The following is a 24,479-nucleotide window of genomic DNA, read 5'->3' as shown; positions in this document are numbered from 1 at the left end:
TCTTGGTTCAAAAGCTTAATGATATTTTTACCATGAGGAAATGGATTTTGAGAGTCTCAGAGTGAACAAAGATGGATACTCTTAAAAAAAAAAAAGGAATAGCAGAGATAACCAAGTTGATCAGAAAAAGGTAAAGAGAAACCTCAAAGCATCCACTTTTTAAACGAACATTACTTTTTGAAAAGCTGAAGATTCAGAATAAGTCATTATAGAAATTCAGAGTTCTCAAGAGGCTTAGAAAGGGTGAGAGAGAAATTCTACTTACATTCAGAAGTTTGCTTATAAAGAGTTCCATGATAGGAGTATTTTTTTCATCTACAAGGTATGTCTATAAAGTAATAAAACTGATCTTATTTTGCAAACATACACACACTTTTTTTTTTTTTAACCTACACATGTATTGTTCTTCCTAGTAGCTACCTTGGGAGCTTAGACATTTATTCCAAGGTCCAAGGTTCTGGAATTCCTCTTTACCAATCAATTTCAAGAGTTAGTTTATGTATCATTCAAGAAAGCCCATTTTGTAATTTTATATCCAATTGTGCCTGCAAATAACACTCCAAATTGTACTGATTGCCCTTGATCCTGAGATGATTTCTGACTACTCATCAAAATCAAATTCACCTCTGCCACAGTTCAGGAGATTCAAAATACTATGTCATTTTACTCTATTATTTCTCAGCAGTTCAGAAGCGGTCAAAAAAGAGGTATGCCACAGTATTTTAAGCTACAGCAGCGTGACTGGAACAAATGTGTAGCCTTCCCCAGGTGACTGCTTTCGAGGGGACAAGGGCCTCCTGGGTCCATAATTCCCAGAACGGTTTTTGGAAAAACTGTCCCATTACTTTATAGTTACATCCCATTGGGCAACAAATATAAAATCATAAATACTGAGCTGTTGTTTTGTAGTTGTTCCTGATCACATGGGTCAGAACCTTGTGTTAATCCAAATAAAAATCACAGTTTAAATTATGTAAAATTTCTTGAATTAAAGAATATAAGCAACAAAAAAATCAATGCGCCCCTTTATTTTTGGTATTATTTAAATATTTTAGAACTATAAACAGAGAATGCCCAAAGCTGAAGGATCCTTTATAAGTTATTTCCAATTGATGTAACACAGTAAGATTTATGTTTCTTTTAAAATGAATACTTAATGACACTTAAGATCCAATTCTAGAAACAAGGTGGCAGTGATGAGTCTTCAACATTCCTCTATACCTAGAGAAAGTGAACATTCCATTTGTTTTTGAAAAATCTCAAGAAGTTGTTTGAGACTAAATTCTTATTGCCATTAGTAATCAATAATGTCACACAAAGGAGCTAAAACCAAACTCTGGACCTACTTGGAAATTTTCTCCAAAAGAAACTGATTCTGGCTGCTATTTAACTGCAAATATGGCAACTTCCTTAATACAAAGGTTTTCCTTTGAACATTGCTGCTTATTCTGAACGAATACATTTGATTATTCGGGTTGCTAAAAATAAAAAAACCCCACAATGATCAACATATCAGTGACTGCTATTATTGTGAGTAAATAAACATTTGCATACTCAATGCTTTGTGCTTGTGGCTATGCACTATGCTGGACACAGTACGGGTTAATCTCAGAGACACTCTCAATGTCTCTAAGTGTCTCTGGGATCGATAACAAAGCTGCATGTGTACAGCAAATAAAGAGTAGATTTAAAATAAAAATCTTGTGAATAAGGGAAGATTCTGATATCCTACATAGCAGAAGTTGAAGGCTTTTATGTGCATTTCACATGTGAGGAAAGAATACACATGTGATTAAGGAAAAACCACTTTACTCCCATAGGTAGGCTAAGATTAGGAGAGTCCGTTCATTCCCTCATTATTCAACCAACATTTATTGGGAGCTTACTATATGCCAACCACTGTGCCAGTCAGTTCCAGTCAATTTGGAAATATTCCGTTTCTGGAGATGAGTAGCAGAAGTTGCTTATATTATGAAGGACAGGCAGTTTAGCAAAAAATGAGGCTAGCTTTGAGAAGGTTTTGGAAGCATGGGCATATGAGAAAGGTAAGTCAACGGCGGGGGTTTTGGAGGGGGGCAGCAAAAGGGAAGGGCATGAACGGTGGCAGAAAAGACGGGGAGCAGGCATAAGGAAGACCGTGTCATGGACTGGGGACAGATGACAAGCGCCAAGATTAGGCCAGCACAGAACACACAGAAGCGAAGGAAGAGATCAACCATCTGGGTGAACAAAATGGAGGCTCGGGATAAAGTACAGAGATAACTGTGAAATTTCAGCTCCAGCAACTGCGGAAACTGACTAACTTCGCCTGCCCTGCCCCCACCCCCCCACTGCCCCTGGGGCCTGGAGGGACAACTGTTTGTTGAGAGGACATCTTAGAGCTTATAAAGGACTTTCACGGTTCTATGTATGTGAGGCTTTCTTTCAAATATTACGACCTCAAGTATCACTTCCTCAGAATGGCTTTTCCTGACCGCCCTATCTGAGCATCTACTTCCCTGGCAGGCTTACTCACTTCCCTCAAAGCATTTGCCACCACATCCAACACGTAACTTTGTTTCCTCTTCTAACATCTGACTTCCCAAGCCTAAGGCCAGGGCCGTGGGGGGGCAGAGGACTTGTTTGTCCTCCTCATAAATGTATCCCAGAGTCTACTACAGCACCTGACAGATAGTAAAGGCTGACTGCATAGCAGATGAATGAATTTGCTTCCTCATTTCAGCCTCAGAAAAACTTAAGAATTTGGCAAGGTAGAGAGCTAAGATTTAATCTTCAGGCTATTAAAAACAATGAATTGATTTGTCTAACATTTGTAGGAAATGTGGTGGTGGGAGATTTGAGACCAGATATCCTTACCCTCACTTAAGGAATTTAAGGTGGGGGAGGGAAAGGGAGGGGGTGGGGAGGGAGAGAGACAGACAGACAGACAGAAAGGGAGAGACAGAGAGGATGTATGTTCCACACATGGAGGAAAGAATATAAATTAAGGGATTCAAAATGTGCTCTGGGGTTAGAAAGCATACGGCCTTTTGATGTAGGTGGGAATCAATATTCTGTAGATAAATCGGGGATGTTCTGAATAGAAACAAAATGGAACACAGAGGAAGCATATCTGCTGTTTCAGGAAGAAACACCTCGTTTCCCAGAAACCATTTCCTCCAGGTCCCAACAAGGGTCTTAATGATGTGCACCCTCCCGGACAAAAGCAGACCAACAAATGTGGCGGGAGGGTGGGAGACCACAACCTCACAAGGAGACCAGTAATGGCTGGGAAGTGCAAGTGGGCAACTGGACAGTACTGCATACACAGCAACAGGCAGGACCCTTGAGAGAGCCCCGGTGTGACGCTGACATGTGGCCAAGCAGCTGAGCAGCAGCTCCTTACGAGCCTGCCAGGTCTCCCACCCACCTTTAAGCACTGGCTCCAGGAAAGGAACAGGGTGCTGCTTGGGAGATGCACACCACAGGTGCCCCCAAGAGACCACTGCACGCTAGATCCAGCAGCAGCGAACTTCTCACAGGGAGTGAGGCAAGGCTTGTACTCCGATCCTTGGGAACTGGGACCATGCAGAGGAAGTCAGGGTGCAGACAGCACACAGGCAGGAATCCGTGGGGGCCCACAATGCAGAGGCTGGGGACAGGAGTCAGGGACAGAAGGAAAGCGTTCAGGGGCTGGGATGAAGACTGCACCCTTGGGGATACTTTCCCGGCTGGACGAGTTTACCCCATCCTGGGGAGAAAACATTAGGGAGTCGTCATAACCACATCATCTTGGGCAGCCAGGTAGACACCCCCTCTAGAACCTGTGTCCTACTAGAAGATCTGTCAGTGCCTCTTAAGATTTACAGGTGGACAGTTACAATCACGTATGCACACGTACGTATGAACCCGCATTCTGTGTGCTCACTGAGATATTAGCTGTCCAAGTCTAGAGTCACCATGTTCACTAAGCTACCACACACAAAAATGCCTAGCTGGCATCCCTGGTGGCATCAAAATAGGACTGTGTATGGTCTAGAACAGAGGTTGGCAAATTTTTTTTCCAGCCAAGGGTCAGACAGTAACTACGGTAGTCTTTATGGTCCTGTTGCAATTACTCAAATCTGCATTTGTGCTGCACTTTTCATTTACAGACTTCAAATTTTATGTACAGCTTTCTACCAGTCTGAAAGGTTTTTACAGCATGCATTTCAAGTTCTAAGCCTGTTGAAATCCTACATGGATACAAAAAGTTTACCAGGATCGCAGAGCTGAAAGCTGTGAATGACATGTATATGGAAGTCATTCCAGACAAAAATGGACATTGAAATTGAGGAAACCAAAAGCTACTGGGTAGTGGGGCCAGAACAGCCCTAAACCTCAATTCCAAATGGAAGCCTAACTCTAATGTTAAAGTTAGACACTAGGAAATAGGGTATATACTGGTCTTTGGACAATTTCATGAGGATTAACTCGTGCCACCCAGCGGCACCACAAGCAACCCCGAAGCCCTAAGAAAGCCCTCTTGTATCAGCACTACCTGATGGTTCTGTAGGATCTATGGTGTATAGACACTGGCAGCCAGAGCCAGATGCCAAGGTGGTGGCAGGTGCTTAGCTGAAGGCAGAGACCCCGGGCAGCATATGAAAATATGTAAACTTTACCATGGCGTTCCTGCTGACCTGGGGGCTATGGTCATTAGCGGCTGACAGGCCAAACAGTTGGAAGTTTTAACTAGAAAAGACCACTCATGTGGGGGCCTCAACTACTCTTAGGAGTAGTCTTTACATAGATTCAGAATAAAGTGATACTCTGATCTCATACTGCAGACCAGTCCTGCCAGCAATGGTAACTTTTGATATACGCATGTCAGGAAGAAATTATGTATGTGTGTATGTGTGTACATTTTTTCAGTTTCTGTCAATGAATCGTTTGCTCTAGGAAAGAAGATCTTTAAGCTGTCAAAGGCACTAAGAACAGATAACTGTAAAATTTTTCTGAAGTGTGGTATCTAGCTCATAGTTGGAATACGATGTCTCTTTGGGACCTACTTTTACTCTTTAACGTGAATAAACTGCACATATATAGGAATGGTATATATAATGCTTTCTCCCCATGTCACAAGACCTTTCCTACTAGTCATTCCTACGAGTTAAAATTCGATACAAGTCTAGCTATGATTGTCTAATTCTGTTTATACTTCTTCCCTAATACTGCCATTTTTTTTCTAATTGACTTATTTCTGCATTCTATTTTGTTGGCTGTGTTTTACAAAGCATTGAATTAGTTTGTCTCTGATTACCACTTGGGCTCCATCCCAAAGAATGCTGTTGGATTCTTTGTAATTCCATGAATCATTGGACTCAACATTCAAAAACTGTCTACAGGCTATTTTTCCCCCTTGCAATATAGTTTTATTAAAGCCTTCACATGCCTTTATGTTATCTGTTTTATGAATTTCAACTTCTAAGCTCATCATATCAAAAACAGGATGGTCTAATTGTACACATTGTTACTTGGATTGTTGGTGCCAAATTAATAGTTAAAAATCTAATCTGGAGTAGAAGGCAATCAAATATAATCTCTCTTGAGTAATACACATAGCTTCAGATCTACCAATCAGTTGATCGATCGATCATCTATCTATCCTTGTGGAAAGGAAATGGAACTAACAAAAATCAGGTACCTAGTATTTGCCAGTTTGCCCATCCACTCTACCTACTTCCACTTACTTACCATGCCTAACTGCATACCCACCTAATTTTATCCTCACAACAGCCTTGTGAAGGAATGGTCCTCATGCTTATTTTGCTGATGAGAAAACTAAGACTAAAGCAAGGATATATACAACTTGCACAGGTTGCAAAGGTATTAAATGGAAAATATGCAGCAGGACAAACAACATAGGATCTGGGGCGTATGACCTGCGTTTGAACCACAACTCTACCGCTATCCACTATGGGATCCTAGACATGTTGCTCATCTAATCTTAGATTTCCTTTTTATGAAACAGACAAGGTCTACTGTCTTCAAAACTCAATTTTCAAATACTAGTGATGGAGCCTTAGAATTCCGTGCAACTGTAAGGCCATAAGATGGTGACTTCAAATAAAATGCCTCTAGCTAAGTGGGGCTACCAGGTATGCGGACTGAGGATGGAAGGGTTCCTTAGGCCCTGACATGAGGGTCTGACACTGTGAACTCAATCTAGGGCTGAAGTTGAAGTCAGTTATGTGTTGACCAAGGCACTTATGACTCACGCAAATACCATGAGAAGGGCTGTCCTAAACATGGATGGTGTGTGTGTGTGTATGTGTGTGTGTGTGCGTGTGTGTGTGTGTGTGTGTGTGTGTGTGTGTGTGTGTGTTTGGCAGAATGGGGATGTTCACATCATGAAAATAGATGATGAGCTCAGATGAATATCAGCATGTAAATCCCAGCCTAAGCAGTTGCTTCTCTCTCTGCTCTTCCGAGAAGTCAACGAATGAACAGAGAGCTTTAGGGCTTTCCCTATAGAAGCAGCAATATGGTTCACATGCGGATTTGGAGCCTGCTGACCCGACTCAAATCTTTCAACATTTGATACTTAACTGGCACTTTGTAAAGTCCTGATTTTTACAAATCTTATATAGCTGGGCAGCCTCCTGTGATTTCAGTTCTATGAACTGAAGTTAGTAGAACTTAATCACAAAAGGATTAGTTAGTGGCAACTATTCTGGATGTTTGGGATGGCGGAGAGAAAGGTCTTCAAATTTCAATCATAAGGGATTTCAGAGAATTAGTTAATTTTCTTGAAATGTCTTCCAAATGAGAACCAAATTAATCAAAGCATTTTGCATTTAGCTTTGGTACAGGGTTTCACAACTGAGGATAAACAGTTGCTGATTTTGAAGTGATTTCCAATTTTATAAAATTTGCAAGGAATGCTAATGTTCCATTTGGTAAAATCCTGTGTTCCTTGGTGATTTTTCTTTCTGTAAGTGTATTTTCCCATGTATTTCCAACTAGTTTTATCAAAGCCTGCTAAGATGGCTGAGCTTTCTGCCAGTTTGCTGCAAACCAAAGCAAATTGTGCCCTACAGCTTCTGACGGTCCCGCTCCTTCGGAATGGCCACGTGTGCCGTTGGCCGCCCTCCACACAGACCGCGGATTTCCATCACATGTCTAAGCATTCAGGCTTTTTTGTCCCCCTGTGCCGCCTGGGAACACAGCAAAGCATTTACCTTTATATTGTTTCAAAATCTCTAAGAAGTGCTCATGAGTGAGCAGGCAGGTAATGAAGTAAGAAGCTAAGCCTTAGTTCCTTTTGAAAGAAAAAGTCATTTCAACAACAGGAACATTTAACAGTACCATCAGGCCACACTGAGAAGGGCCTCTGTCCTGAGCCCCACACTATGGAGAGCCCTGCCCTGGTTTCCCTGTGGCTGTGGCCCTCCCTCCAGGATAAGGACATCACCGGGCCAAGTGGATGTGTCTTCTTAGAGCCTCTGTGTCCCTTCCACCCTGCAGGCCATATTTTGATATCTAAAATGTCAGAACTCCCTAAGCCCTCTTCCTGGCCGGTGCAGATTTCTTCTCCAAGTCCGCCTTCAGAAGAAAGAAGGGAGAGCCAACGAGGAGCAGTGGTTTGCCAAGGGTGGACAAAACCTGAACACTGGGTTGAGGGGTTCAGGGCTATTCACAACATGGGACAGGGAGTGATGAATAAGACAAGCGGTCTGGGGCGGGGGTTGGGCAAGCGGCTCGCTATGTCTATGTCATTATTTTCTGGCATGGGTCTAGGAGGAGCCTGAGAATTTTACGTTTAAACCCAGCCTTCTAAGTTGTGATCAAGACATATTTATCAACCTAGGTGGATGGAATAGATTTTACTCATAGCTTGACTCATCACTTTTGAAATGTTTAGACATGGGGTACCATAAGCCCTGCAAATGTTAGGGTTCAGCCTGGCAGCATATCCTTTATGAAAATAAAACCACGGGCTAAAAAGAAAGAACCTTGGTGCACCTAACTTAAGACAGGCTTCATTCGAGGCCACGTTCATTGTCTAAGCGGAAATCTTGGCATTGGTTTATTATGTGAGAGGCGCACTTCTTGATTTTAATTATACCGTCTCTCTTTTTCAGAACTTAACGGGACCGACAATGGGGGTGGGGGTATAGAAACATGTTCTCTTTAGACCAAGTAGTGTGAATCAGGTTTGAAGCGCTTGTAGTATCAAAACACCTGACCCACATACTCATAGAGAATCTCTCACATTTATGAAAGTGTATTTATTTTATACAGCGATGGTGAAAAGCAGAAAACAGCTCCTGGGAATTGAGGAACCTGTGGTCTCCAACAAGAGCTACTTCTTTATGGAAGGACAAGTAACCACCACGGTCCCCCTGTTTGTGAGCAAAACTACCAGAAATAGAATGGCAAGGCTAGACCTGGCCAGGGCACGGGATGACAGTGTGGTGAAGAGGCCAGCAGAGGGAGCTGTCATGCTTAATCTCTGCCACAGAATCTTCTAGCTGGTTCTGCGGCTGGGGATACCAGGCTCCCTCCTAAGCAAAGAGCCCAGGGGTGGACTTTGCTGAAGAGAACAGTGTGCTGAGATTTCTTTCCCGATGTGTCCAGTGACCATTATTTTAGTTCTTGAAGTATGTTAAGAATTTTTCAACTATTTTATACTCTTCCCACTTCCAAACTCTTTAGGAAAACTAGTCTCCAGTTGAAAGCACCTATGAAGGCCCAACTTCACAGAGAAGGTCTCTGAAATGTGGACAGACACATCCTGCGGAGAAGGAGCACTTCTGGTCTATGAGTTTTATTTTCCTGATAAAAGAATCCAGTATGTCGATCATGAAATCCAATGAGAGGGCCTACAAATTGGTAGTCTGTCTTTCCATCATTCTTTTGTACTTCCTTTCTGGAATGAGTACTTTTTGAGCACCTATAGGAGGACTGTGTTTAGAGCACAGTTATAAGCGAAAGTCCAGTCCCTGAAGAACAAAAGAGGTTCCAGCCCCGAGTGAGCAGGAAGGAAACCAAGAACAACTTGCTAATGAGCAGGGATCCCAGAGTTGGAAAGGGCTGTGGCCCTGGGCAGCTGAGTCCATAGGTGCTTTTCTCTAACACAACAAGAGGAAGGAACAGAAAGACAAACCAGGGAAGAGGAAGAAAAATGGGAGAGTTTCTACAAAGCCAGTTCTCAGGAACTTGGAGGACGAAGGTATAGAAGAAGGGCCTCCCATGTCTCTCCTCCAGGAGGTCACTTTTAGAATTTATTTTCAAGTTGTCAGAATTGTGCTCATATAGAGGGCAGATCTACAGCTAAAAGCAAACTACAAATTCCAAAATTATGATTTTGACTTAGGTCTGGTCTGTGGGTGGATACGGAGGAGCTAAAGGGTGTAATTTGTTGTTGGTGTTGTTTCCCCGCACATTTAGCTTTCCAATCGCAATTGGCTTAGACTAATATTCCAGTTAGTTTGCATATTCTAGACATCTAGGAACAAAAAGTGGGGAGGGAAAGGGTGGTAGGACAATCAGGAAGCGTCATGTAACGCTGAGGAAAGAGACCCTGGAACAAAATAATGAAAGCTTACATCCTAGGCATCTGGTGTGTGTGTGTGTGTGTGTGTGATTGTGCGTGTGCGTGTGTTTGGGGGAGTTGAACAGTACAAACGGAAATAAATTAGTCCCTATTTGAATCTGTCTACAAACAATTTATACGGTGAAAAATTAAAACGTGGACTGAACCCATTTGGCAACTTGGAACGACACAGTCCTACTTTCTACTGCTTCCTAATTCTGGCTTTGGGGAAATTTTCAATCTGTTTTTCTCATGGATGAAATGAGGACACTAACACATCTTTTGAAAGGTTTTAGTGAATATTAATTAAGAATGCAAAACACCTAGTATCGTGATTATCACAAGGCAATCCTTCAATGTTAATTAATTTGAAAAATATTAGGAAATATTAATAAGCTTTATTATAACAATAAACAGTATAATTTTCAACAAGTATTCATTATATTTTCTAAGCCACTGCTGTTCCAAGATGGCTTTTTTCTGCAGATGATTTTAACTTGAGATATGATTCATTTGTTGTAAAATATTCTATAACAAATCTATTATTCCACGGGTCCATTCTCAGTGTATTCCCTAGTTGCACTACAGTAGTACTCACTGAAACCTATTTTTCATTAGTTTGATTTTACCTTAAGAATCCAGGTTTATTTACCATGATTATACTTCTACCAAATGGAACTTTTTCACTCAACTTTTATCCTAAAAGCTTGCCTTTTGAATTATTATTGCTCTGGTCCAATTTTTAGGTTTTGAAGATCTTTTTTTTTTCCCCCATTTACTTTGAGGACATCAACTTTGATAAATTCAAGACACTTTTCTTTTGATGGTATATTCTTAAGGGATCTTCCATTTTTTCCCCTAAAAAATGTGACTAAAATATCATATTTTTTATATTGATATTCATATGTGACAACTGAAGCACCTTTTGGTTCCTATTTTTTACTTCAAAAAAATTGGTTATATAGATGGCTTAGATGTAATATTAAATAAGTATAATTAAATTATGGCAGAGAATTTAAATATATTTAATAAGTTAAACACAAAATATGTATTGCAGAAAGTCATTTTATGCAGCAATCAAAATTTATAGACTCAGTGAATATATTAATGGACTATGTATAGTTTAAGGAAATAAACATCCAAAGAGATTCCAAATTGAATTCATAAAATTCAAATAATAGGATAGTTTCCTGCTCAATTTTTCTTGTCAGGGCTGCACAGAAAGCCCTGATTTTTAAAAATTATTACTTAACAGGTGTGCAAACAGATGCAACTTGTTTGTTTTATTCCTACTCTTAAAATTTCCCCACTCCCAGAGAGTCTTTGGGTGTATTTATAATATTAAAGTTCAAAAAATTGCATAATTTTAGCAGCAAATAAATTCTGTTTCCTTTTTATCATCCAGGCAAAAAATATAATCACGAAACTCTGGAATTGCATGTGCTTTAAATAACTTACTAGTCAGCATTACTGTGGCAGCCGACTGACATTTAGAAGAAAACGTGTCGGGGTGCGATGCTGTTTCTGTTTCTTTTGGGGGCGCTGTTACATGGTGGTATTCATGCCAACAACTGATATTGTAGTGCAACAGGGAATGCAAAAATAGTAGTTTTGTACACTTGCATACTGTGTTTATATGTAGAACATGGACTGGTCTCTCCCGCCTGCTCAAATAATATAAATTTTACAATTGTAAAATTAAAATTTGTGTGTTGATTTCTAATTAATGAAGATACACTAACTGTCCGTAAGTCACTTTAAAAAGGAAAACCTTTCCCCTCGCTTCTGCATCTGGTTGGCTGTCTGCCACCTCTCCCAAATAAAGCGCCCATAAGGCAAAACCAATGTCTGGCCAAGTTTGTGTCTGACTTCCCAACAGTTTTTGCTCCTAGCCCCCCATCCTGTAGCCGGTGATAAGCATGGCGGATTAACAGTAAGAACTTTGGGGCCAGTCTGCTTGGTTTTGGAGCCTGATTTCATAACTTTAGCGGCTGTGTGACCTTAGCGAGCTACTTTATGGCACTGTGTCTCATGTCATCATCTGAAAAATATATATTATTTTACACAGGGATAATAGAATTCATTCATAGGGTTGTTATGAATTATTAAGTTAATATACATAAAGCACTCAGAATAGTGCCGGGCACTTGAGTGGTATGTGAATGTAGGCTTCACTTGAAGGTTTTGGCTTTCTTTCCTCATCCATTTCTATCCCCTGTCTACTGAATTTGATGGTGCGTATTTGGTCTCTCTGGTGCTTGACCCTCAGATTTTCTATGGAAACTTCCCCTTGGCCATGCTCCCTTCCATTGTAGGCAGGACCTGCGTGCATGTCTCCATGCCCCCTTCACCCCCAAATTCTCACAATTCATATAATTAACTCCTTTTGCCCTTTCAATCTCATTTCAAACATCCCTGCTGGGGGGAACCTCCCCTGACCCTCCCAGGCTAGCTTAAGGCCTCATGCTTAGAGTATTCCTATTTCTCAGATTTTATAGCTCCATAGCTATGTGAATATTTAGTACATATGAGTCCTCTACTAAAATGCAAGCTTCTTGAATGCAGGGTCAAGATCCATTCGGTTCATCACTATAACCTAATTATTATAGCATTTGGTCTACATTAGATGTGTAAGAAATACCAGTTATATAAATGAATAAATTAATTTCAGAGATAAGTCTGAGACTCAACATCAGTGAACAAGATTATACCGCTATAAATGACAGAACTATCAGGAGAATTGAATTCTCCTGACTCGAAGTCCTCTATTATTTCCAGGGCATTAAGTCTTTACTTATACGTATCATACAAAGAACCACATGATTAGTATAGTGCAGGTTGTAGAATGAAAAGTAGAAGTGCAGATCAGAGAGAATGTGGATGTATCTAAGGTAGTTTGGAGGAACTGGGGCCCCCTGAGGAGCTGATATTTAAGACGTGAAGTAGGAGTTAGAATGAGCAAAGGGAGTTGGGCAGAAACGTTCCTGCTAGAAACAACCATTTACACAGTGGTCCAATGATAAGCAAAGCTTGGTGAATAAGAACAGAGAAAAGACCACTGTGATTGCAGCAAATGGAATAGGAAGACGGAGGCTGAGGTTAATGTGAGGGGCGGGGCCAGATGGAGCATGACCTCATGTACCAAAGAAAGAATTTTGTTCCTTCACCAACAGGAGAGAATATCATGGATGGGTTTTTAAGTAGAGATAACATAACCAACTCTGCACTTTCATAAGATGATACTGACTGCACTCTGGGAGGTTTGGGAAAGAGCAGACTTAGTAATTGGGGGGACATCGGGGTCAAGACAGAAAGACATGTAAAAGATGATGCTCATGTGTCCAGGATGACCAACAGAGATAACTGTGGTACCGTTTACTGAGAAAGAGCCATTAGTAGACAGATCAAGAGTTTGATTTCATACTTAATGAATATAACAAGCTCTCAATAAAGAGTGAGAACTATTATTGTGTTTGTTTGCTATTGTTACTGATGATTGAAAACCAGTTGCTCCAACTGAGGGTAATGATGACTTTTACAGATTTCAGTGGATTTGGGCCTGAGCGGTCGCTCCACCATGTGCACGGGCACTCCTGACTTGGTGTTTGGAAGGGGGGAATCACCTAAGGGGTGAAGGTAACTGAGCCTCAACATGCAAAAGCCTTTTTTACCTCCAATCTGATTTCTAGGGTATGTGTAGGATAACACGGGAGTGACACATGAGAAAACAGCCTTCTGTTTTCCTGAATTTCCTTTTCCCAAGAATCAAGAAATTTTAGATACGATAATATGACCACCACCTCCAGGTCTACAATGGCCAACAGATATATGAGGCCATCAACGTTGTTGATGGGGAGAACAAACCTATAAAATTAGCCTTGATTGGCATGGGCTGCATAATCGATGAGTAGAGACAGCTCAAAGGATTGCCGTATAAATTGGGTAAGGAGAGAGTAAGCAAAGAAATCAAGAGGCATGCTTAGATCTTTAATCTTACAGAAGGTATTTTATACCTATTTTCTGATCTAGATTTTATTCCTATCATATCTTTACCCCCGTGGGAATGTGTCCTACTCATATACACTGTCTACATAAAGTAAAAAAAAAAAAAAAAAATACAGGGATGCCTGGGTGGCTCAGTCGTTGAGTGTCTGCCTTCGGCTCAAGTCGTGATCCTAGGGTCTTGGGATCGGGCCCCGAGTCGGGCTCCTTGCTCTGTGGGAGGCCTGCTTCTCCCTCTCCCACTCCCCCTGCTTGTGTTCCCTCTCCCACTGTGTCTCTGTCAAATCAATAAAATCTTTAAAAAACAAATACAAAACGAAAGAATGCCTATGGGCATGGTTAATCGGCAGTATTGACTATATGAGACCATCTTAACCCTGGTGAGCCAGCACTGTCCACACCAGCATATGAGGGGCTTGCTGAGCCCTCACGCTGTGTGACTGGCTCCTGCCCTCTGCCTCTGTTCCCTCAAGATGCAAGGGAAGCCATGACCACACATCAGGATTAGCCACATGGTGTTCATTAGAATCTCTGTTATCATTATGCTGATGATCTTGTTAAAGACGTCCCAGAATATACGAGGTGCTTGGCAAATGGGTTAAATATACCAAAAGGCATGTCTGTTTCAGAAGTTGGGAGTCCTGACTTGAGAAGTTTTGCAGTACTTAATCTACATGCCAACTGGGCATTTTGCAGCCAGGCATTGGTAAGACAACCACTGCAAGAGGCACTAAAGGAAGGTCAAATCTAAGAAAAGTCCAGATTGTTTCGGTCCTGCCTATTGTCTAAAAGCTACAGTGATCCTTGCTTCATCTTGCACATATAATACATGTATATATAACTGGCATGATTCAAGCACAATCACTAGTAAGGAACGTCGGACAAACACAAACAGATCAGCACACAGTGAGGGATTTTAAAAAAGAGGGAAAAAGGAATCTTTTGCTCAACCTACTGAAGAAGTTTGACATGGATTTTCTTTATATTAGAATACTCATAAAGCTGCTTGAGGTATTTTAATATTTTTAATTTATACCTTTATTATCATATTTATTAAACTAGGGAAAGCATCTAATATTTACTTTGACTTTTTACATTTAAATAAGCACATACCCACAGCTTCAAAATGAACCTGTCTTCTTTACTGCTTTGGGTAATTTGTAATATTGCCTGATTTGGTATAATCTAGCAAGATCATGAATGACCCCCAATTCAGGACAACAAGATGAGCTGCAGAGGATTCACTTGGGCATCTGCATCTATTCCTCATCATATTAACCACTCCTCGTGTAAATTTACGTCAGAGTGTTAGCTTTCTGACACGCATTGAAAACAAGACAGTTTTATTTTCTATCTAAAAATTGTGACGAGAATGTTTTCTTCTTCATATCTTCAGCAATGAGAAGCCTGATTTGAAAATCAGAGTCTGAGTATTTGAAACAGGTCCCTACCAGCTATCAGAGCTATGTAAACATTTCATCTGTGTCCTTAGCTTTCTACATCAACCTCAGATACTCATCTGTAAAACAGGGTAGAGTTGTACCTGTCTCAGAAAGCGTCCAGTGCTTTGTTACATAGAAAGGGCTTCGAGCTGTGCCTGGCACATAGTAAGTGCCCCCGAAACGTTAGCTCTCGACACCATCACCATTGTTACTATCCTTCTGAAATAGAATCATTTCTTTTGGTCCTGGGTACTTGGACAAAGAGTCTATAAAAATACGTATTTAACTCTCTCCTCTGTAGTCCTGGCCCTTCGCCTTATCAGCAACATAGTCTTTCTTACTTTCCGTTCAATAAGGGTTTTTCCAGTCTGGGGATGCTCAAACTTTTCTTTCAAGTAGACACCTTTATAATATATTGGAACATGCCAAGAATTTTCACATGATGTAATTTATAATTTTAGAATATTTTAATTAAGAGAATACATATAAGCAGAGGGATTTAGGGACCCCCTGTAGTAACTCCACAGCCCATCAGGGTCTTCATTGGTTAGGAACCATTGCTTTAATCAATAAACAATATATTTAAATTAAAATGAAATTCAGGTTCTTTTTTCAAAGCCCCATGAGTCACAGCTCTTTTGGCTTCTCTTACCTCGCCCATGACCGCTATGGGTGTCTCTCCCGTTGCCTGAGCAACACGATGTTCTACTAAGTAGAACATATACTCATCGTAGAGCAGACGGATCAGGTGGAAGGAGCCAAAGCTGGCGGCGCTGCGTAAGGTTAAGTCCCGAATAACCATTGAGCTGTTTCAAGAGAGAAGACACATATGCAGCCAATATTAGTGACCAGGATGAGAGTTCAACCTACTTTTCCTCCTAAAAGAAGTTAGGTCAGAGGGTCTAAAAGGCTGGTGTACCACACAACTTGCCAAGGAATAATTTCATTACTGAAAGCAGTTGGCTCAATTCATTTAAACAGGGTGGTAAAGAGGTACCCCTTGGTGAGTTTTGGTTAGATTCTGATCAGATCCAGACAGGTCTTTACCGGGAAAAACCATTTTATTGTCATAGGTGAGTCTTCTGGTTCTATTACTCTCACTGATGGGACCAGAACTAAATAAAAAAGATTTTTGAAAGATTGGCAATTCATCACCACCATAAGAAAAACTCAAAGTGAAAATCTTACTGATGGGTAAACAATGTGTCACCACCTCCCAGTGATAATAACTTTGGATGTACACTTCGGAAAAAATAGGTATTTGCGCCATACGAAGATTACAAAACATACTCAGTAATGTTCCCAGATGTGGAAATAGAGAATGTAGGTGAGTATGTACAGGGATCCCTGCAAATCCTATTAGAAGGCAACTTTATTAAGTGATTCCGGTTTCTTACTGATGTCCATTTAAGTTAAGGTGATTTTCCATTAGAAATAAGTACAATAAACTAAGAAATGCATATCTTTGAAAAAATGTGAATTTATAAAATATGATACCAAAATATGAATGATATTATTAATACTAACAATATACTCTATTGTATTTAAAATGGAAAGCAGTCCTAATTAAAATTTTTTCCTCACCAAAGATGTGCCAGTCTTGGAGCTTGTCCACATACTTCAAACCTCCTTAATATTTCTAACTTGTAGAGTCAAAGTGGATGGGTGTGTGTGTGTGTGTGTGTGTTTCTTATCACTCTCATTTCATGGTCTTTTCTAGAGATTTCTGGCCTAGGAGAACTAAAACAGCCATTATAGTCTCAGATACATGGAAGAGACAGGCTCTCACAAATGGATAGGCTGATATTCCTAAAGCCTGTTTCACAATGAAGAATTATAAAATGTCAGGCAGATGGAAAAAGACTGTACTTCTGTTGTCTGTTTCATTGTCAACTTTATTTATGTAGAGTCTATTAATATATCAAATTCTATACATTTGGTTTGGCAAGTAGCAGATGATCATGGTACATCTGAAACTCTAAACCCTAGTTCTGATTCTGGCTCTTTGTTAATTCACTGTCGAGTTCAAACAAATCATTTCCCTGAGACTGTTTTTCTTCTTGGGTGAAAATAAAAGCTACATTTTTTGGTCTTACCTAACTTACATGATTATTTCAAGGATGTGAAATAAACTTATGAATGAACAGACCACTACTTAAATATAAGTGGTTATAATTATAATATACAGAACAGGAGAAGATGAGCTTCTCATTCTCAGTTGGTTATAGCATCAAGAACAGGAGGTTATATGATGATGGCAGGGGACCTCTCATTGTGGATTTATTTATTAAAAAGAAAAAGAAAAAGAAAAAGCAGGAGCTTAGAGTGAGACAGACTCATGTAACCACAATGTGATCTTAATTGTAAGCATGCCATTCAACATTTTAAGGTTCAAGGTTAGCATGGGGGTCAAATGAGATAATGTATGTAAGGTCTTAAGAAAACTACCCATTACTAATTTCTTTGACATTGGCCATAGCAACATTTTTCTATATATGTCTCCTGAGGCAAAGCAAAAATAAACTATTGGGACTACATCAAAATAAAAAGCTTCTGCACAGTAAAGGAAACAATAAAAAAAAACCCTGAAAGACAACCTACTGAATGGGAGAAGATATTTGCAAATGACATATCCAATAAAGGGTTAGTATCCAAAATATATAAAAAACTTATATAATTCAACACACACACACACACACACACCACAAAACACAACAATCCAATTAAAACATAGGCAGAAGACACAAACAGACATTTCTGAAAAGAAGACATCCAGATGGCCAACAGACAACATGGAAAGATGCTCAACATCACTCATCATCAGGGAAATACAAATCAAATCCACAGTGAGATATTGCCTCACATCTATCAGAATGGCTAAAATCAAAACACAAGAAATAACAAGTGTTGGCAAAGATGTGGAGAAAAAGGAACCCTCGTGCACTCTTGGTGGGAATGCAAACTGATGCAGCCACTGTGGAAAACAGTATAGAGGTTCCTCAAAAAATTACAAATAGAATTACTAGATGATCCAGTAATCCCACTACTGGGTATTTACCCAAAGAATACAAAAATACTAACTTGAAAAGATATATGCACCCCTATGTTTATTACAACATTATTTACAATACCTCTATTATGGAAGCACAAACTGTCCATCCATCGATAAATGAATGGATAAAGAAGATGTGATCTATCTATCTACCTATCTATCTATCTACACATATGTTGGAATGTTATTCAGTCTTAAAAAGAATGAAATCTTGCCGTTTGCAATGACATGTCTGATCTAGAGACTATAATGCTAAGTGAAATGTCAGTCAGAGAAAGACAAATACCATATGATTTCACTCATATGTGGAATTTAAGAAACAACACAAAGGAAAAACAAAGAGACAAACCAAAAAACAGACTCTTAACTATAGAGAACAAACTGATGGTTTTTTGGAGGGGAGATGAATGGGGAGGATGGCTGAAACAGGTAATGGGGATTAAGAGCACACTCATCATGATGAGCACTGAGTAATGTAGAGAATTACTGAATTACTATATTGTACACCTGCAACTAATAGAACACTGTATGTTAATTATACTGGAATTAAAAAAATTATCCATTACCACAGTACTACATATATTAGAGTTAATAATATATTCATTATCATACACAGTAGTTCTAGTGAATAATTCCTTAGACTCAAACACCTTAGTGTAGAACTCTATAAGTGAATTACTAAAAACAGATTCTTTCATTCATATGCCACACATATAAAATTCTGTTTATAATTCTATAAACAGATATAAAATTCTATATATTTGAAATTAAACAATTATTTTTCTATGGAAAAATCTTAAAAGAGAAACCTCTACTTAAAAGAACAAAAGCAAACACAACATGAAAATAATATGTTGTATAACATTTTTACTTACGATGATCCAAACTTGATCATATGAAGTAAATAATTTTGAAAAATCAAGTCAGACAGAACCAGAATATTTGCTCCTAATTGCATCTCTATTGAAGACAGCAAATATTTATAATATATTCCAGAGGAGACAAATGGCTAACAGCCAAAAATATGAGTAATATTATTCAAAATTTTAAAAATTGCAAATTAAAGTAAAACACCATATATCATTTATCATACCCTAAGAGATGAGTAGGTCCAGTGTTACAGAGAAGATGGGAAAATAACTCTCATTTACTATCTCTACAAATGTAAATTCACGAAACTTTTGTTGTGAAGGGAAATCTGGCAATATTTGTCAAAATTAAAAATGCAGAAAACCTTTGACCTAGCAATTCTAATTCTATAAATTTACACAAATGAACAAAGATAAGTTTTAATTGTAGCAATATTTATACCCGTAAGAAACTGGGAGGGAAAGCCAAATATCCATTAGTCAATGGTGATTAAACAAATTACAAATTATGGCTCATTCATATATGAACTGTTTGCAGCAGTTTAGAGAAATGAGGAAAACCGAACATAAAGGTAGTAACACAGAAAGGTGTCTATGATAGTATGTCAAGTTAAAGAAGTAAGATATATAGGAGTCTATTTAATAGAACAACTGTCTTATAGTTAAAAAAAAAATCCTACCCTTAAGTAAATGGGAATTTATTAGTATTAGCACTGAGATAGCACACTTCATTAATACAGTGTTAGTCACTTTAAAAAGTTCAAACATTTTTACCAGAATGTGTCTGAAGATACAGGGGCAATTTCATGCAAAAACTACAGTATTTTTTATCATTGTATCGCAATGCCAAAAACCACCTAAATGTTTAAGAATAAGGGGAAAAGGTAATGTTTAAATAATGTGTGAGATACACACATAATATTGAATATTGTGATGACATTGAAAGTTATGTTTCTGAAGATGTTTAATGACAAGAAATGCTGAAGATATAATGTTAAGTGAAAAATGCTAAGGGAAAGAAAGATACAGACGATAAACTATGGTAAACAACTGGATTCCGATTTTATATCACATTAAAAAAAAAAACGCCAACAATTTACCAGTGGTTATTTCCGGGTATTAAAATTATGAATGTTGTAAGTTTATCATGTTAATATTTTTTATTTTAATATCTTGTTAATTTTTTTTAAAGACTTCATTTTTGGGGGCACCTGGGTGGCTCAGTCAGTTAAGCGTCCGCCTTCGGCCCAGGTCATGATCCCAGGGTCCTGGGATCGAGCCCCTCATCGGTCTCCCTGCTCCGCGGGAAGCCTGCTTCTCCCTCTCCCACTCCCCCTGCTTGTGTTCCCTCTCTCACTGTGTCTTTATCAAATAAATAAGTAAAATCTTAAAAAAAAAATTTCATTTTGGAGCGCCTGGGTGGTTCAGTTAGTTAAGTGTTCAACTCTTGGTTTCGGCTGAGGTCCTGATCTCATGGGTTGTGGGATCAAGCCCCACGTCGGGCTCCATGCTCAGCAGGACTCTGCTTGGATGTTCTCTCCCTCTGCCCCTCCCCTCACTCGTGTTCTCTCTCTCTCTCAAATAAATAAATAAAATCTTTAAAAAAAATAAAATAAAAAAAGATTTTATTTTTAAGTAATTTCTACACCCAACGTGGGGCTCGAACTTACCACCCCCAGATCAAGAGTAGCAGGCTTTACCGACTGAGCCAGCCAGGTGCCCTTCCTTGTTATTTGTAATATTTTGCAGATTTTCTAAAGTGGGCACATACTGATTTCATTTAAAAAATGTTTTTTTTAATTTTTTTTTTAAGATTTTTATTTATTTATTTGAGAGAGAAAGGGAGAGAGCCACAGAGAGAGCAAGAGCAGAGGGGAGGGGCAGAGGGAGAAGCCAACTCCCCACTGAGCAAGGAGCCCAATATGGGACTCCATCCCAGGATCCTGGGATCATGACCTGAGCCGAAGGCAGATGCTTAACCAAATGAGCCACCCAGGTGCCCCTAAAATATGTTTATTTGAATAGATGACATTATAAATATAAAGAAACAATTCTGGGTCATTTGAATGTCAATAAATCTTTGCAGAGATAAATATCACAGATACAGGATGAATTACATATATATTTTTTAAGTTCAAGTTTTAGGCCTTTATATTTCCCCTAAGATAGAAAAACTCTGAAATTGTGTTAACGACTAAGGAAAGTATTCATACTGAGTAGCTTTCTGACATTACTATAGACATATGCAGAGCCCACTGTTTTTTTCCAAGAGAATTTACATTCATCCACTCCATAGAGGTTTACTGCATTCCTACTCTGTGCCAGGGTCTTGTTCCAGAACAAGTCAGAGGAAATTCTGCTATCAACAGAACTCACACTGTAGTAAGAGAAATGGTTGAGAAAAAAACACAAGTAGATATAAAATATAAAGCGAGGTCGTGATAAATCCTATGGAAAAAAATAAATCAGGGAAAGCGGTCAGAGAGTGATGGGGGCAGGCAAGTTAAGTGAGGCTGTCAGGTAAACTCTTTCTGAAAAGGAGATATAACTGAGTGGAAACTGGGTTGAAGTGAGCCATGTGGACATGGGAGCTTTCCTGGCAGAAGCGAGAGCAAACACAAGGACTCTGAGGCAGAACCACGCTTGATATGCTCAAAGAACAGCCGGGAGGCTTGTGCGGCTGGAAGACAGGGAGCAAAGAGACGAAGACACAATGGGCTCGGGGTCACTACGGGCTGGTCCATGTTGGGTGTTATAGGCCATGACAAGGCCTTGTTTTTTATTCTGAGTGTTTTGGAAACTTTTAGACAGTTAGGCAATCATCTTATTTCAGCATAAAACACACACGTAATACCAAAATCTGTTGGAAAACAAAACAAAAATCTGCTGACCTTCCGTTATAATCCCCAGTTATTTTTTACAAAATACTGATAAGCATGCCATGAAATTACTGTCGTAGGTTTAGAAAAGCATCAGTTGAATTGCATGATTAATGCTATGTCCCCTTTAGTATCTTCTCTATATTGGGCCTTTGCCCTACAAGCCAAGTATTAAATGACACAATTAACGGTTTAATTGGAAACTTTTTGTCTGATTCAGACTTCTGTAAGGTATGTTGCAAAACAGACTCCACTGGATTTCATGTTGCTAAGTTACCATAAATTCAACTTCTTTTAAAATCAGAGTTCTCCAGTTAATGATTTTATAAGAGATGAGAGACCCTTCGTGTATTTATCTTTATAACTAGGGTCTGGAAGCTGAAACATATACCCTAACAAATGATACTCAGTCCACCTCTTTGTGTATCTGGGGATATGTCACACCCTTCCTGAGAAGAAACGGGACAGCGTCACACCTGTGACCCCCAAACAAACTCTCTTTTCAAACAGTGCTTACAGTCTACTCCAAAAGAACATTACTTTCTGGAAGATTTATAAATCGTCCAGTTGTAGGAAAACTACATTCCCTGTACCCCCTTTCAAGTCACTGTATCAAAGCTCTAAGTCTTGTTCTTTAAAAACAGGATATTTGGGTGACCCTCAGGGTGGCTCTGAGGAATGTTCTGTTCTGTTAACCACAAAACACACAAGCTGAGAAATGGCCCACATAACTTCTCAATGTCTGCCCAAGCAAGGTAGTAATATTTTTTTCCCACCTCCCGGGGAGCCAACTGGCGTCACTGAAAGCCAGGTTAGGCCAGGAGAGACCCCCATTTGGAGCAGAGCATGTCTGCAACAAGGTGTCAACTACGGTCACAATTCTCCACCAGCCCATTTCTCTCTTTGTATGCATGTAAATATGTACACAGAATTTTAGAAATTATGAGATCACCTGACTTCAGAACATGAAGGGTCTGTGTATGTGACTGACAAATCCTTATTACAATTCCAGAACCGTGAAAAAAAAAAAACAAAACACCTCTGTAGTTCTGCCTCTCTGATAATTTGTGAATGCAGTTTTCATTACCTAAAATGTTCTTATGCCTCAGTAAAAAACAGTTCTGATTTTTAAAGGCTCTTCCCTTTCTAAGCTCTGGACTTTTCCTACCAGCAGGAGGTATGCATCTGTCTGAATATGCCTTTCCTTCTGTGGTCCTGAACGATCTGCCTTTGAGTCTTTTTGAAATGAAAATAATAACCATAATAGCATCTAATAATAACAAGCCAATTATCCCCGACTCAGGGAGGACAGAGGGCAGGCAAGTGATGATCTACTGGGTTTGTATATCTGCAGAGAACAAGAAATACAAGTAAGTAATTTTCTCTCCTTTCAAGATAGTTGCAACAGATCTCTGTGGAGATGGAGGCTCTAGGGGTATATTTCTAAAACGATATCAACTATATATAGAAAAAAAAAAACCACAGGAAGGAGTAAGGGCAAGTCTGACATAGCAACATAAGAAAGCACTAAGAAGGAAAAAAAAAAAAAAAACACCTTGCGTTTTTAGATATAGAGAATGCACGCTGCTTTTGGCTGTATAGGTTTTGGAACAACCAGCTTGTATAACTTTGGTTTCGCTGATCATTCATGAAATACATATACCATCTGTATAACTTGCTGAGAAGCAAATGGGAAAATATCTGAAATCTTCTAAAGAAATGTTCCCAAATTAAAATTCTGAATTCTTACTATTACCCTTACTGTTGCTTTGGCTTCTTTGAGACACTGTGACAATGTTTTCCAAATCTTCCCCACGTATCCAGGGAAAACCTACATCTCTCGTTAACATCTTCCTCACTTACACCCAGATCTAAACCTAGCACTGGTTTAACTGCAGCATATGAGGGGGGTCACTGAGTCAGGCAGCATTTCAGTAAGGCCCTTCTTAAATCCTGTGGGCTAAAAGTATCAAATATAGGAGAGACAGAACTGTGGAACTACTCCAGCCCAAAAACAAAAACAAAACAACAATAATACAAAGCAGGCAGGCTTTCCTTCACTGCCTCTGACCCTGCGCGAGACATCAGAAAACTATTATGTAAGATGAAATTAACTCTAAGCTTATAGAGTGGAGCTGGAGCTCTCTTTCAGCTTAAGAAATAAGAATTGGATGAAATCAAGTAAAATCAGTGGAAAGAAAGAAATCACAGTAAAAACCAAAGCAGCTATCATCATAATTAAAAGATCTCTGGTTCCATCTTCATGAAAGTGGTCAAAAGAAGATGGAAATCTTACAGTTTGGATTTCTGGTTTAACAAGTTCCTAAACTCTATGACTTATTCATAGACCTTCTCTCCGCATAACTAGCTCTGGACTCACCAAGGTCTAGATGATGACCATAATGTGCCCACAGCCGCTGTGCCGAATGTCCTGTGGTCACTGCTTTCTGATAGGTGCATGCCTGCACAGGATCTAAACTAGGAACTACCTACACCCCAAAATACATACAGCCTTTACGCCTGAGTCAGTGGGGACACCTTCATCCAAAGAAGCAAAAAAAACAAATACCCACCACAAGAAAAAATTGCAGGGTCAAAAATATAACTTACCTAATTCATATTATGAAATGAAACCCCATCTCTCAATTTCATCCTGTGTATATAAGGTATATAAGC

General features: G+C 39.3%; 1 protein-coding gene across 3 annotated transcripts in view; it reads right to left on the bottom strand.

Moving 5' to 3' along the window:
- The window catches only part of RFX3 (regulatory factor X3), a 281,486-nt gene that overhangs the window by 11,632 nt on the left and 245,375 nt on the right, over positions 1-24,479 (bottom strand). For all 3 annotated transcript variants that reach the window (XM_088018771.1, XM_028117363.2, XM_028117364.2), the window contains one exon: positions 15,656-15,809. In XM_088018771.1, the coding sequence (XP_087874897.1) occupies positions 15,656-15,809 (154 nt within the window). The remainder of the gene's footprint in view (positions 1-15,655; positions 15,810-24,479) is intronic.

The sequence above is a fragment of the Eumetopias jubatus genome, unplaced genomic scaffold (assembly GCF_037043125.1).
Source record: "Eumetopias jubatus isolate StellerSeaLion01/CBP00866 unplaced genomic scaffold, mEumJub1_p1.0 scaffold_15, whole genome shotgun sequence".
In the NCBI taxonomy this organism is placed as follows: domain Eukaryota; kingdom Metazoa; phylum Chordata; class Mammalia; order Carnivora; family Otariidae; genus Eumetopias; species Eumetopias jubatus.
Note: the sequence above shows the minus strand (reverse complement) of the source record. Positions and strands in the feature narration are given on the sequence as shown.